General features: G+C 41.3%; 2 protein-coding genes across 4 annotated transcripts in view; one reads left to right on the top strand and one right to left on the bottom strand.

Moving 5' to 3' along the window:
- Window positions 1–14700, top strand: part of LOC108025203 (uncharacterized) — a 99904-nt gene extending 85204 nt beyond the window's left edge. For 2 of the 3 annotated variants that reach the window (XR_006367640.2, XM_017095539.3), the window contains exon 6: window positions 13216–14700. Coding sequence is in view for 2 of the 3 variants with exons in the window: in XM_017095539.3 (XP_016951028.1) it covers window positions 13216–13402 (187 nt within the window). In the remaining variant the exon portion in view is untranslated. Of the gene's footprint in view, window positions 1–11713; window positions 11737–13215 lie in introns of all 3 variants that reach the window. The other variant, XM_017095548.3, reaches the window with a different exon arrangement.
- Window positions 10719–11607, bottom strand: LOC108025199 (uncharacterized). The gene is made up of 3 exons (XM_050888807.1): window positions 11351–11607; window positions 11074–11297; window positions 10719–11019 (listed from the first exon to the last, which is right to left on the bottom strand). The coding sequence occupies exons 1-3, from the start codon at window positions 11594–11596 to the stop codon at window positions 10794–10796; spliced, it is 696 nt and encodes a 231-aa protein (XP_050744764.1). The 5' UTR covers window positions 11597–11607; the 3' UTR covers window positions 10719–10793.
- Window positions 14701–15969: the final 1269 nt, after the last annotated feature.

The following is a 15969-nucleotide window of genomic DNA, read 5'->3' as shown; positions in this document are numbered from 1 at the left end:
TTACTGTATTATTATTCACTGCAAAGGCGAGCGCAATAATGCTGCTGATAATGGGGTCTTCGGATGGAGGAGCAGCAGGAAATTATGATATTTGAGTTATTTATTCCAAGGGAAAAGGCGTTCGTATACATTATATTGTGACATACTTGTCGAAAAATGCGATTTAATCTGAACTCGGAGTACTGAATACCTTATTTGGGGTTAAGAATGCAACCCAAGACTCATTTTCAGGACTATATTTACCCAAACTTTTAATTAAAAACGGAAGCTTTAGCTATTTAATGTGACATTCATCCGGCTCACTGATAGTTTATTTAGTCATCTAATAAATAATAAATGCCTGCTTTAAAATAATTAAGCCACTTGACTTCGCTTGAATAGAGAGAATAACTTATTTTCCCCTGGGGTTTTCCTTAGTTTTCCCTCTCGCAAGAGGAGAGCCCAACAAACTAATTTGCGTTAATTGCCCTCCACAGCGCCAGTGCACAATGGAGCTTCAAGTGGTAATTGCAGGCATTTCCATTACAAAAGCATAACAGTATCAATATGCCAGACATTTGCATAAATTGTCCGCTGATCGCTGGAATGTCGGGCAAGTCCAATAACTTTGCCCGCCGAACGCCGACTTGACTAGAAAATCGTTAGCCGAAGTGCGACAGAAATGGTCAGTTAAATAAATCGAGAGATGTCAGCGAGACAAGAGCCAAGCGAACTCGGAGCCAAAACATGGTCAGGGTCTTGGATTTGGATTCGAAGCTTGGTCGCGGACATGCACTCCCATGCACTGAGAAAAAGCATCTGCATTGAAGTGTATACAAATAATAAAATGACACGCTTTAAAAAGCGAACTCAGTTTATAAGTGTGTATGTTAAATATCCTGCTATTTTACTACGAAAAAATTGAAATACTTCTTAAGGCCCGTAAAGGCAATATTTTTAAAGTTAAAGTAAACTAAAGTATGTCACCCCTCGAAAAGATATAAACATTTTCTTAAGAAAACTATCTTAATGATTTAAAGCTTTTGATACATTTTTCAAACCACATTTTTCTATGGTCATAAATATTACAGAAAATATAAAATCCTTTTGAAACACTTTGGAACTTGAACAAATAAAATAGATTTGTAGGACTTAGTGTTTAATTTTAAAGTCACGTTTCCCAAGACTTTGAGTTCTTTCTCCCAGTGCAGTCGCATTGTGGCATTCTCGAGTTTCGGTTTGATATGCAGAACAGCCACTCGCGTGACAGTCGAACCGCGGAGCGTTCTGTGGTGCAGGGTGGTGCAGAGTGGTTGCGGTGGGTGGTGCGGTTGGCAGGTGGGCGAGGGCGTGGGCGAGTTAGTTTGTTGGCATTTCGCACGCATCCTTCATAAATTAGCGAGATTTATGCGCCGGGGACTTAGATTCGCTAGAAAGCGACTTGAAATTGCGGCGGGGACATGGATATGATGTGGAATCGATACTAAATTATCCTCTTTGGCGACAAACTTCCTTCTATTTTCCGCCCTCCCGGCCTCCTTTTCTCGGCGGGGACACACCCAGAAAATGCCATCTCTCTCTGCGCCCGGCCCTCTCTCTCGCACGCTCATTATGCGCACTCGTTTTCGGAGTCGAAAAATCGATGAAATATGCAAAATATTGTGGAGCCGGGATCCGCCAAAGTCAACAGGGAGACTCAAGTAGCCCCCAATCCATTCCAGAAACTCTTTCGGAATGGAATGTAAATTTGAACAGCGTTTTCTTTGTTTTCTCTGGCGCAAAAGGGCCACCGAGCTGTGGCTGTTGGCTTTCTGGATTCTTTTCTCCTCGAACCCAAAATGCTTTGCGCTCTGCGTATCTCCGGGCCCCAAGTGTTGCCTAATGTAATCCGGCTGGTATCTGTATCCCACAGATACGAGCGCACGGACCACTCAGTCTCGGTCGCGAGACTGGGTTTCAATTTCGGGTTTTTCAATCGGGCCTCTAATGCCCAAGGTGGTCAAAGTTGTCCATTTTCAGATTTTAATCGCTGGAATTTGTTTTAAGGCATCGAAATTTATGTGACAGCCCAAATTTTGAGTGTGACACTTTAGAAACGTTTTTATGGTTTATTAAAAAAAATATCCGATTCAGCTCTCCAATCCCGCTGCTCGTTTCGAACGCAGAGCGAAAACTAGTTTTTAATTAAAATCTAATTCGCTGGCTCCCAGGGCACAGAGATGGGGATAATCATAAACGGAAGATGGGGGATGGGAAGAGCAGACTCTATCGCGGGGATTTGGCAATGCAGCGGGCCAAGTGGAACTGCACTTGAGTCCCTTTTAGGCCGAAACTGGGGGAAATCGATCGAAAGCCATAAAACAAAATGTTTATATTTCGAGAAGTCAAAAGTCAAATAGGAAACGTAAAGATCAACAGACCGAAAGCTGCCATTGGCGGGCTGTTTCGAGGGGCAGAAGAACACGAACGGGGGAAGGCTCTCTCAGCACTTGGACTTAATTGAAATTTGAAATATGGTATTATGTGCGCGCAGTTCGGAAACAGTTCATAATGCCAGGCTCGAGCCAAGTTCGAGCACACGATTCTTGTGCTTGTTTATTGAAATGCTCGTAATTATCCAGTCGAGTGTAATGAGCAACTGGCTCAAGTGGAGGTGCTCCGCCCGCCCGTCGTTCCATCCCAATGCCAATGCCATATGCACTTGTCCATGAAGGCAGCCCGTCTATATGGTCTATATAGTCTATGCGGTTGGCCATTCCGTTGCTGCTGTGCTCATGGTAATGGAGGAACGGAGGAACTATCCGGGATGCTCTGCTTAATCACCTGCAGATGTGGTTCTCGATTGGATTATAATTGGAATGGCTCACAAAGGGATGAAGGAATCCAGAGTATTGGAAAACCATTGAATAAGAAGCACTATTTTTAAAGATCATAAAATATGACTCACTGGCCTTATTGAAAACCTAACGTAACACTCATAACTTGTAATAATCAAAGGAATTTTAATGCTTTGTTTCTCATATAAAAGTAAAAAAATATTTTTATAAAATAAATAGTTCGACATATATAAGTGAAAATCTCAGTTGAGATTCTCAACTTCGCACAGTTTTAATAAATTTAATGCTAGTAATTTTGGTTTAACTCAATTATGTGATTGTGAATAAACAATGTCATTGCTCTCTCAAAATCCACTTCCACACTCAAGAAATACTCTGATTAAGATTCAAATTCCTAGGCAGTACACTGATTAAATTTAAAATTCCTTCAGATGATGCAAATGGAAAATAACAAAAGAGAACTAAAAGGAAAAAATTAATTCTGCTCTCGCCCTGGCAGGCGAAGATTTATGTGGCACTTCTATAAATAATTAAAATTCTAGATGATCACCCTTTGCCGCAGGCGAAGTGCACCATTTGTTAGCCCATTTAGACGGGGCATGTGACTGGCATGAAAATAGAAATCGTTCCTTACAGAACGCAACTAATTAGGAAAACACATTTCCAGGGTCCGGCCGAATGGAAAATGGCTGAAACGCTCGTTTCGCCGTGCTATTCTCACCAAACGTCCGTCCGCAATTACGGGGCATTTACATAAGCCGTTCATTAAATTTTATTGCACATTTGTGCTATTGTAAATAAAATGTCAACAAGCTCCGTGGCGACGACACATTTGCGATTTGAATTAAAACAAATGCGAAAACCCCAAAATCACTGACAAAGAGGCGGCAGATCAGACTTTGCGGCCCACACATATCTCGGCCAATTTCTATTTTTATGTGACGATGATTTCTGAGCTTTTTTCTGACAATACAAACGATGAAAACAGACTCAGCCTGGTGAAAGAATGCGATGGCCCCACGGAATGGCGGAATATTTTAAAATAATTACGTGCTTTTCGATGCCGGCGAGGAGCCACCTCAGCGAAATAAGTTTAATGTTAATTTGATTGCGCTTTTATTGATAGTAAAAACATTTATGCGGCATACAAAATGAATTATGAATGATTTGGCGGACAGTGAGGCGTTGTCAACGAGCCAGCCGAAATTATACGTATTGAGAATCCGATTTCAGACCGCCGATCGTCGATCGCCTCTTCAGCTGTGACGATCTCGTAGAATTGCCCAATAACGCATTTACGTTCGTTATTATTTGTATTTTTACGGTTGTTTCCATTTTGATTGGACTTAATTGGGCAGTTCGTTTGGTTTCGAGGAACAAGTTATAAAATGTATTGGCCCATGATTCTGAACGAACAAACAATATTAATTTGAACTTTAAAGTCGATTTTTTCACTCAACATAAATTAGCTAGAATGTTTTTAGTTTAATGATAATAGTAATGATATAATAAATATATTTAAAACTGATAGCTTTTGGTGAATTCTTTGCCAAAATCGTTTAGAGAATTTAGAAACCATAGATGATTAAAGTAATATTTTTTTAGATACACACATTTGAACCTATTCGGGTCCTTAACTATTTTTTTGGAATTTAAATGTTTAAAAAAATCTTAAATTTAAGAAAAAAGAAATTTAAAGAACCTATCATTTATATTAGCTTGCGTTGTTCTTTTTACCCAAAGATGGTTTGGAATCTCTTTTAGTCGAATCGAATTCGGATTCAAGGACATTCGCATGTCCTTTGCCGGGTTACCTTAAGGGTTATGCGATTTGCACGGGCTGTGTTATCGACACTACAAGTCCTGCCGCGTTCCGAAGTCCTTGAGTTGCGCAATTAAGGATCGCAAACACAAACGCCTGTGTTTTTTACGTACAGCTGTCGGACCTCTACCTGTTAGCCTTTTTTCCAGGGAATATCCTTTCTCCGGATGCAGTTTTTTACGCAGCCAGTCCTCGAAGGTCGAGTTTATCAATAATCGTTTGCCAAAAAATGCAACCGGTTAATGGCTTTGGTCAAGGTGAGCAAGTTTCTCGGCTTGTTATTTTTGCTTTAAAATGATAAAAAACGACACTTTTGCGAATCGATAAATTAATTCTCTGTAGAACCAAAGGTTCTTTTGGCCATGTTTTCAGCTGCGAATCGAGTCGGTTTTGCACCGAAAGTGAAGCGGTTAAATGGCGGACTTGGGCCGAAAAGGTTGAGCAGGGGAAACGCAGGTCTGCTGGCCATAAACTGGGCAAACAAAAGGTGAGCGGCGGTCGTAAAACGCGACAACATGGTGTGACATTCTGTCGAGCCTGGCCGCTTCCATATTTTTACCATATCCCCGGCAAGGGTTTTCGAGAACTGGTCACCCTGCGACTTTTGTTTGCCATTTTATTGTCACTACTCGAGGGGTGCCCGAGGCGAAAATCCGGCATTTTACGACCCTTTTCGCAATTGGACAGTTTAACCCTTCAGCAGCGGCGGAAAAAAAGGACTCGGAAGTCCATCTGGAGGCCTTCACTCCCTCGGCCGCGAAGGGCGTACTGCACACACATTTCGTGGTTCTGCTCCTTTTGATTGTGATTTATGGGTCGAGAATAACCGGAAACCGAGAGTGAAAACACGCAATTCCGCGCAATCGTTGTGTGAATAAAAGATAATTCCAAGGCGCAGAAGCCAGGTCGCACACATCCTTTAAGTATATGGGTATGTACACCAGGCCACCAACAACAATGAAACCCATGTGCTTTTAAAGGGAAATAAATCTGGGCATATCTAATGAGTGTGGAAACGAGTTGCCCACCACAACATGAAATTCGCTGACATGGCGAAGCTCAAACTTGACTTAAAATAACCATATTCTTGTACAAAGAGAGCAGCATTTCATTTGCATTTTGTCATAATTTGCAGAATTTTTTGGTGACCTCGACCTTTTTCTTCCATTTTTGCTGACTTTAAGGTTTCTGAAATTTATATTTTTAAGAAACCCCTACTAAAGAATTATTCAAAACACCGAAGAAGAACCGTATTTAAGCCTTTCTGCTCTAGGCAAATATTTTAAAGTTCAAGCTGTTTGTTTGTCTCGGAGTCTTGAAAGCTCTCCGCCGCCTATGTGAGACGTCTCAATCGCTCCGCAAAGCACCTGTTAAGTATGCTGAATGGCCGTTCAGGTGAGTTAAGTGATGCTTTCCCCTCCCCCTGCATATGCATAATGTGGCCAACTGAATTGCTGGCGGGGCGTAATCACGTCTCGATGTGTGGCACGCGATGTGGCCGCCAAAAACGGAGGTGCCGTTGCCGTTGCCATTGCCCAGTGGCAGACTTTGTTTCGCCGCGAGCGTTGGCCAATTTATTTTGCCCAAGATAATCCGCCGCATAATTGCACTGGCAGCCAGACTGGATCCATGCGGCCAAGTCGCGGCCCCCATAAATTTGCTGTTCCGCCTGGCAGACACCGGACAATGTCTTGAAAGTCTCACTCAGAATAAAATAAAAATCATTGGAAATATATATTATACATTTTTCAATTAGGAAAATTCAACATATCAAGGTGGTAAGACCAAAATTCTGCTATATTAAATACAACAACAGCAACAATGTTTAAAAATACATTTTCCTTTTAAAAATGGTACCGTAAACATTATAAGTAGATTCTTTAAAAATATTAAAGTAACAAAGTGGTAAGCCAAATAAATTATTAAAAACTTAAAATAAATTTTTTACCTTGCCTTACGTTATTTTTATTATAGTTAAGTGTATTAACATTTAAATTCTCATAGTTTTTTGCATTTTTTCTACGTGCACTAGGGGGACAGTCGCCATGTCCGGCTGCGCGCATAATTGTCGTGCGTCCGCTTTAAAGTCGCGGCCTGTCCTACAGTAAAACTCCCTTTTAATGGCCGCCGGCGATGATAAGGCCCCCGAGTTTATGGCTCCAGATAGCAAGTGTCAGCGTCACGTAAATTCGCCAGCAAGCCGTTGGGGAATTAGGGAACCTGGTCCGCGGTTCCCAGGGGGTTATTAGCCATGGTTTTATGGAGTTTATTGGTAGAGGGAGAAATAGTTTCTGTGTGGGATGCTACCATTTCTGTGAGATGCACCATCTTTAATCTTTTGATAATTCATTTGTCACTTTGTTACCCATTGGAATTCAATTCTCCAATTGAATTTCATAGATTTCTCGGGCGGCCCGGCAATAAGTCGGTCAATCGATAATCGGACTATGACTATGACCCAGGCATTAAATGACGAAAACAACGCATTAGGACTGGCAAGAGTTCGACCTCCGGAGTGACCGCATGGATGAGTCAAAATACAAGATGCACTTGGAAAAATAAGTTGCATAAGCAGTAGTTCTTTTAAAATATTTATTTATATTTATTTTTTAAAAATAATATCTATGTGTTACTATTTGTGAATTTTTAATTTTAGGTTTTAAAAATACAATTCTAAGGAAAATTCAATTTTCTCACAGTGTGCAAACGGGTTTTGGGCCTTGAGACAGACAAAGAAAGTGAGCCCAGGAGAAATGCGCAGGGAGAGAAAGGGGATGTGCGCAGCTGAGGGGATGAAATGGAATTCGCCCTGGCAAGGGCTCATTTCAATCTACTTATGAAAAACCAAAGGTCTTCAAGACAGGCCAAACGATGGCGGTGCAGAGGCGGTGCTCTTATCACGGCCATTTGCCTTCGCCATTGCACCGCCAAAGTGGTTGATCCGGTTTACGGAATCCCCCTCCCAATCCCCAGAAACCACTCTCCGCCCGTGTGAATCTGTCGCTGGCTCTTCGGAGACTCATTTTCGGGGGGCCAAAGGTCACCTGAGCGAGTCCGCCCCATTGAGCACATAAGCTGGGACCCCAAGCGCCCATCATTTATGCCCACTTAGTCCAATCGATTCGGAAATAATTTGAAACCGAAACATGCAAATAGCGCTACGATCGCATTGAGTTCAGCAATTAGCGTCACGGTGGTCAATTCACTCTAAATGCGAGCATTATACGAAATAAACTCGATTTATGCGCCCAATTAGACCCCTTGTAATGGAGCATGTTTTATGGAACGTTTGCAGGCGCACTTTACAGCGAATTAAACTAATTGATATGGCTCGAGAATTTCCATTACTTTAATTGCAGTAAGAAATATGACAAGTTTTTCTGAAGGATTTAAAACTTTCAAATCCAGTTCTAGTGCTGTTAGCATATGTTTGAATAAATAACAAAAAAATGTATATATATAATCCAAATGTTAAGTAAAACATGTTCTGAAATTTAAATTCTTAAGTTTATTAAAATTTATACAAAATAGTTTAAAATCGATTATTGTAGTGCGTAAAAACACATTTTAAATAACCTTAATTATTCTACGATTAGCAAGTCTAGGAAAGCGAGAGTTTCTAATAATTAAGCGCCTAATTCCGCACTTATTCGCTCGCCTATTTCCATTGTAATCCAACGGATTACCAGAAAACTTCATGTTCCCTCTGTAGACGCCAGTTGAACTTATGGATACGCTCGCATTTCGCAACCAGATGCGGCGCTTTCGATTCTCCGCTTCTCAATTTCCCCCCAATTAGCGCCACTCCCCCTTTTCTCAACGCCCCCGGGGCACTCCCCTTTTAACGAGGCCATCACCAGCCGAGCCAATCTCAGGCTATTCGACTATCGGCCATCGGAGCTGGCGCAAAAATCTTTAAATTGTTGCAAATTACGTTTGAAAACGTGCCTTTTCCCGGAGATGCGGCCACGGGATTGCGGGAATGGGCGAAGATGCTCGGCGATCGTGCCGCCGCATTTGAGAAGAAACTCATTGGCCAGCACTTCATTCCGCTGGACACTTTAACGAGCCCAAATACAAATCACTCACGAGTGGTTCTGACCCGGGGCCAACGAATGCGAGAGTTACGCAAAACCATAATTAACAAACATTCGCCGGAATCCGTTTTACGAGCGGCACTGCTCGGACTTTCTGATTTATTCGACTGTCTGCACGGAGAAAAAATGCGTGGGAGTACCGCATCCAAATGATACTGGTACTGATACAACTATACGGCTCATCCATATCGAAACCTGTTGCATTAAGAGTAGGATATATATGCCCTTAACTGTGAGATAAGTTTAGGATAGTAAGAAATCCCAGCCTAGGTTCAGTAATTTTTCTTTGCAGTGCACGTAGAGGGATTGGGCATATGATTTATCCGAGTGGTGGAAATCGTAGGAAATCCTTTCCAGCAGTCACATAACTCTTGCCACCGGCTGATGGATGGCCGCGTCTAATGAAGTCGTCGGGTCGTTGTCACCATACTTCCACCATTTGTTTGGGCCCCAAGTCTATAGATCGCCTTACGTGACTGCACCTACGAATGGCATCCAATGAGCCCAGTTAGCAGGTCTGGCCCTTGGTGACAAGGGCTGAGATTTCCACCGACTAGATTCATCGAATCGATTGCACTGTCTGCGTTTGAATACGGAAAGTAATGATTAATAGAATGGTTGTACCTAATAGGATGCACTGCTGTTTTCCTTTGCCAATCACCTCTGAGGTCATTTCCTATCCATCAAACCAGAATCAATGAAATCGCTAGTTTGCTGGCAGTTCTGTGATGGATTCCTAGAGATACACATATGTTTTATTCTCCTTAAGCAAAGACGCGTTTTAATCACCAAATCATTTTTTTCTTAACATAAAACTACACAGAATGTTTTCATATTCTATAATTAGTACAACTTATAACTTAGAAAATAATTCAACGCTAACCCGATGATCCGTTTTAGTTAAAATCGCTGTAGAACTGAGGTCGAAAACTGCAAATTCCAAGAGCAGAGCGACCACAGCTCTGATTTACCTTTGCCACACCCATTTCTTTGACATTTTACCCGTCCAAAAAGAGGTTGACCCGAATGTCCTGCGCCGGCCTCTTAGCCAATAATGACGCAATGACGAGCCCCGCCCACTTATTGGCGATCGTTATCGGACACCTCTCTTTCCTTTGGCGAGAATCCAATACTATCTCTTTCTTCGCTGAATTTTCCATTTCGAGTCCTTTGAACTGCCTTGCCGACCCACCCCCTAGCCCAAATTAGTGAGGACGCATGTGCACTGCTTGCACTGCTTGGAGGCCGAGGGCGTTAACTGGTTAGCGGCGGTTTCAGCCAACGGCATATAGATGGCGCTCCAGTGCACTGGCCATTCACAACTTTTCCCCGGTAATTGGATGGCCAACTCGCTTTTTGTTCCTAATTGAAGTTTTCCATCTGCAACATCGGCCTTTTCGCATCTGTATCTACATCCGCATCCTTCGCGGTGCGTGCGCCTGCGTTTCTGCTGTCCCACAACAACACTTGGCCATATTTTACCGCTTTTAAGCAGCGCGTAAATACTCACGCTTACTGCAAGAGTCCATTAAACGGTCGTAAAAACTTTACGATTCCCAATATGAGATTCTCTTAATACGATTTTTTATGATATTGAAATCTCCTTTCGCAGCGAGCCCATCATCGCCCGTCTTTCGAGTCGAGAGAGAGACCATCTGAGGCCCACTCGCCTCCCTCCTGCCGCTCGCTTTTCCGACTTTTTCCAGCTGGGGGAAAGCGGAAAAACTGAAAAACCACCGCCGCAGGTATCATAATGGCCTCCCCTCGCCGACGGGGCGTATGCGTGTGTTTTAATGTCTTGTTGAGGCCTATAAAACACGCTCGTCATCCCGGGCGATGACGAAAACACTGCCTTCGGGATGTCGATTTTCATTCAGTTAGCCACGGCCAAGGAAAACATTAGGGGAGCTGCTAAATTAATTTGAATTCAATTTTGTACACCTTGATGCATTAGGATAAAAATAGTTAAAATTTAATGATAGGTTAAGGTAAAGAATCTGCTGTTTATTGTTAAGCGGGGAGCTTCTTTCACGTTTCTGGAACTAGCTTAAAGTTTTCTCAAGAACCGCCCGAATCTCCACCATCTCCGGAATCTCCGCCGGAATCGCCGGAAGAACTGTCGTCCTCATCACCACTTCCTCCGCCTTCAATATGGATACACATCGAAATTATAAAGAGACTTAGGACTAGAGCGTCTTGTCCTAGGCACAGGGCACCCATTGTGTATTCACCCATATCGTATTGCCCATCGATCGCCTTTTGTATGTTGAACAGGGAGGGAATGCTGCGAAAAACTGGGTTTATGAACACCGAAGACATACAATATTTTCACTCTTACCAAAAGGGGCGAGTACACAGAAGGCCTGCCGCATATAGTGCCATCAAAATGTTATTGCTCGAGGACCTTCTCAATATTCGGGAGTTAAAGCACATCATAAAATTAATTGCATACATGCAAATAAGGGCGCCCATAATGGGTATATTATTGGTTGAGGATGTGTACGTTAAGCCTTCATAAAATAGTCCCCAGTATGCTGATGCTAAAGTTAATATCAGGCTTATCTGTAAAAAAAAGGGGTTGTAATCCAAATCGAATAAGGATAATGTGTACCAACCGCCACGATGACAAGAACCCTCCAGCTGAATTCACAGTGATTCGATTGACTTTCGCAAGGAATTTCATTCTCCGGAACCGGAGGAGTCATTTCCTGCAGCTTGTTTTCTTCTGACCTTTGCCCATTATGAAACAATTCAACTTCCCAGTGCCCGGTTGTATAGAGACTCTTCATGTGTAAATATTTTTGGAATTGAGAATTGGTTTTACTTTTTGTGTCACATTCAGATATGCAAAAATGTGACATTAAACTCTTGGAAACAACTTGTGACATTTTATAGCAAATATATAGATTTAGATATACAACTTATTTTGAAGATGATTTCCTAAAGCTCACAATGTATATTTCCTATTATATTTTTAGATTACCAGCAAGCTGCAATCATGGTGAGTGAAAAGTACTACTATTGATGTTCATCCTTTAGACTTAAGACCCCTCGATGGCCTATCTGTACAGTATGTTCCATAACCGACATAAATATTTATGGATGGCGCACTTCACCAGACAGTGTAGCATTAGTGCAATTAAAGTGCAATAAAAGTAGAGGAAAACACACGCAGACAGAGGGGCGGACATTAGGTGTGCACTCGTATAAATTTTATTGAGTAATTCGGAGGTGACTCGAGATCGCTGCCGCGCAGATGACGATGGCACGGAGACCCAGATTCGGGGTGACCCATAAACCCGACCGCATCGGGGATTAAAAAATGATTGCGTGAGAAGGCATTTAGTAATCGTGGAAGGAACTCATTCGTCAGATGGAGGCGATCTCGAGCGGGGCAGGGGCCGGGGCAGGGGAGACCACGGCCAAACAAGCCGTAAACCGACGCTATAAAAGTGTATCAAATTAGGGAACGAACTTGGTGTGCAGGGCGCCTCTTTATTTCCGCCACCGAGCAGCACTTTCCACTCGGGGCGAGTCTCACTCAATGCCATTGATTTTATGGCGAGTGACAATTGATTCCGGTCTCATTACTCACCGCTGCACTCGCCTCCGAGCCGAAATACTTTACAGTCTTTACGGTCTTTTTATGGGCAATTACTCCTGTCTTCCAGCGGCCTTTACGATCCGCACTCAGCGCCGAATTGCACTCGCAATGGCAATAGCAATAGTTCCCCAGCCCGGGGTTGTGGGAACCATCGAAAGGAAAACTGGCTGCCAGCTTGTTAACCGAATGGATTTTCGAGTGCGCCACGAATGCAACCATAGGTGTGTTGTGTTTGACCAACTTGTTAGGCCATATAGTGTCGGGAAAGTATGTTTATGGCGCAGAGAATGTCCATGGGTAATCGCTTTGCAGCAGTCAGATAGTGAAAAAGAGTTAGATAAGTATAAAATTATGGAGCCGGCTTCTGTTAGCTTGCCATTCATCTAAATAAGAAGTATAAAATAGTAACCACGCTTGTCAAAAACATACTCGTTGGCGTAGATTTATATAAACCACAAAAATACCATATATTTTTCTAAAGAAATTGTAAAATATAAACAAAACTATTTGTATATCAAATCATATCTTGAAAATATATAAAAAAGTACCTTTGTAAGTAAGCAAAATGCCAAACCAGAATCCAGTATTATTAACAACAAAAAAAGATTTACTAAACAAAATTTTTATTAGCTATGTACAAAAATCACTTTTAATAAATTCATGACAATAATAATGGAAATAAGGATCAAAGTGTTTGTACAAGAAATGCTACTGCTATGTTACCAATTATAATGGGTAAAAAATGTTCCATTTTGTCATATGCCAAGCTATTGTACTACCTTACCTTTATGAACTACCATTTACCCATTGCTTATAATAATTTTGACTTTATTGTTTTACAAGTGTTTCCCTTCTTTTATGCCTGTTTTGTTTTAGATGCAACCTGTCGCACGGGAGATTACAACGGAGCTGTTTCTTTTATGGTTTGTTCCGCTTTTGTTTAACGCTCCTGAGGATCACACGCAATCCCACGCAATCCACCACCGAAATGAGAAAAACCCGACTCGACGCACAACTCGACTCAACCGAAACCCGACTCCCAGCCCCCGGCAACTCAAAATAGTGTTTTATTGTTGAAAATTACGCTTCTTTTATTTATTTACGTTTTTCTGCACTTTCTGCCGTTCCCTCACTCTCACCCAGTTTCAATTTTTATATGTTTATTACGATTATTATCGTTTAATGGGGCTTGCGCGCTCGTTACGGCTGTTTTTGCTATTGTTGCACCAGTAGTTGTGTCAGACTAACGTGTGAAGTTGTTTTATTATTTGTTTTGATTATCAAAATGGGCGTTTTACATTTTTCCGGTCGTTGGGCGGCCCACCTGCCACGGGCCCACAGCTTATGGCCCATATCCCATAACCCCGGGGCAAGGGCAGTAAATCACAGCCCGCTGTGAGGGGCTGAGTATCTGGGCAGCAGTACACTCAGAAAACCACAATCCTTCACTTAGGGAATTCTTCGAAGTTATTATGTGGCTATGGCGACGCTGATGCTTGCAGTTAAGAACTAACTCCTTGAGTTCCTTTGTAATATTTGATGTCCCATCATCTAAATAGCAGTTTATCCCATTAAAAAAGCCCATTTGTAACAAAGGTTTAGAGGGTAAACGAAATGATAAGCTTAGATAGGATTTTTGAAGTATTTAATAAATATTTAAAATGTCCTTGAAATATATATTAATAATAAGAAAAGAAACACTTGAATATTTTATCTTAGAAAAGAATACCAAAGAAAATAAAAACAGCGCATCATAATTTAAAAATGGAAAAGTTCCATTAAAACTCCAAAGACCATAATGATTTTTGCCAGTGTTTGAGTGGATTCGATTGCACTCAGTGCTGGCCACTCATTCGCACTCGCCGTATGACCCATAAACATAAACCAAAGTGTGGCAAAATGTTTAATTTGGAATTTATGAGCAATTAATTTTAAAGCACTCGCCCGGCCGTTAACGCTGTTTCACCCACCCTTGGCCATAAAAGATTTAACAAGCCAGTGCGCCAAAAATTGATTGTTTACCCAATCCGTTGATTGATCAATTATTCAATTGTTATCGCCCAAGATTTGGCAATCGTATTCGAACAAGAGCCGTAAAACTACGTGAAAGCCAATTAAAAAGGAATTAAGTATTTGAGCAGCCAGGTGAGAGGTCATTAAACAGGCAGAAGCCAAAGAACTTAAATATTTATGTTAATTAAAAGAAACTATTAGGTAGGAAAAACATGTTTGGTACGAATTATAACAATAATTACTTATAATTACGCATTTATTGCTTAAGAAAATTATTAATCATAAAAAATTTAAATAATGTACAAAATGTAAAACATCTTCACAAAAATAAAAATAAGTACAAAACATTGTTTCTATTTTTATTATTGCGAATTAGTATTATATTTATTTCAGGCAAAAAATTATTTCTTGGAAATATACAGTGACTTAGTAACTGAATTATACAAAAATGTTAATTATAATAAATTATATACATACCCAAATATAAAAATAAGTAAAAAAGTGTTTAATTGGTTTATTATTGCAAAATTCTATAAGATTTATTTCAGGCAAATAATTATTTCTGGGAAATCGAAACGGATTTGGCAGATATGTGGTAATCACATTAAAATATTTTTCTAACAAAGTGTGCAGTTTATGTGGAAATATGGTGACAACAATATTCGAATCTAAATCTTATCTAATTAATTATTTGTATATATTTGAATGGTTAATTTTTATTCAAGGAATTAGAATTTTAATTTTTAATTTCATCTAGAATTTTTTTTATAAAACCTTATAAATGTGTTTAATGCGTCAATAAAATGCAACAAACTCAAAGGGTATCCCTGTCTCACTTCCTCCTTTAAACTGTCAGATAGCAAAGTTCTCCAAGTGGATAAGTTAAGAAATTGCAGATTCGCTTTATTTCCGCACACATTTCCCCTGGAAAGAGGGAACGCAGATAGTGAGCAAGGAAGAGGGGGTGGGGAAATGCTCGTGTGTGTTGTCCAATTCCAATCGTAAATTTTAAATTTTTCATAAAAATGTCATAACAGCAATTCCAGCGACAGAAAGAAAAGAGAGAAAGGAGGGGCGGACAAAAGGCGGCGGCCGAAAAGCGAAGAAGCAGAGCTGACTTTTGCAGAGTCGGCGTTTTTCATCTCCCAAATGTATGGATTTTTCCAAAGGCCACTAGGGGGTGGGCCCATAAAAAATGAAATACAAATTTCGGCTAATTTGTATCGAAAGGCGCTCACTCACAGGCGCAGCTCAGAATGAATAATGCTGGGTAATTCGGTCAACAATAACATTTTGCCAAACAAAGCATAAAACACTTAAAAAAGCATAGCACTCAAAGCGGGGCTCAAATAGTTTCACTCAACCGCCTCGTTCTCACGCTATAAAGAGGCAAATTAGGAGAGCACTTAAAAGGCACTCAAAGTGGAACCAAAAAACTCACTCAACCGAGGCGAGGCGGCCATCATGCGAAAGAGCGAGTAGGCGAAGGCAGTGGCCATGCTGCGCGCTCAGAGCAGGGTGGGCGCGAGCAGGACAGCCGTATGAGCCGGCTGCGCTGCCATCTTTCTTATTGCCGCCGCTGCTGCGGTCGACGTCGAGTGACTTCGCCGCCCGGCG

The sequence above is a fragment of the Drosophila biarmipes genome, chromosome 3R (assembly GCF_025231255.1).
Source record: "Drosophila biarmipes strain raj3 chromosome 3R, RU_DBia_V1.1, whole genome shotgun sequence".
Lineage (NCBI taxonomy): Eukaryota > Metazoa > Arthropoda > Insecta > Diptera > Drosophilidae > Drosophila > Drosophila biarmipes.
This window is presented reverse-complemented; position numbering and strand designations above follow the sequence as displayed.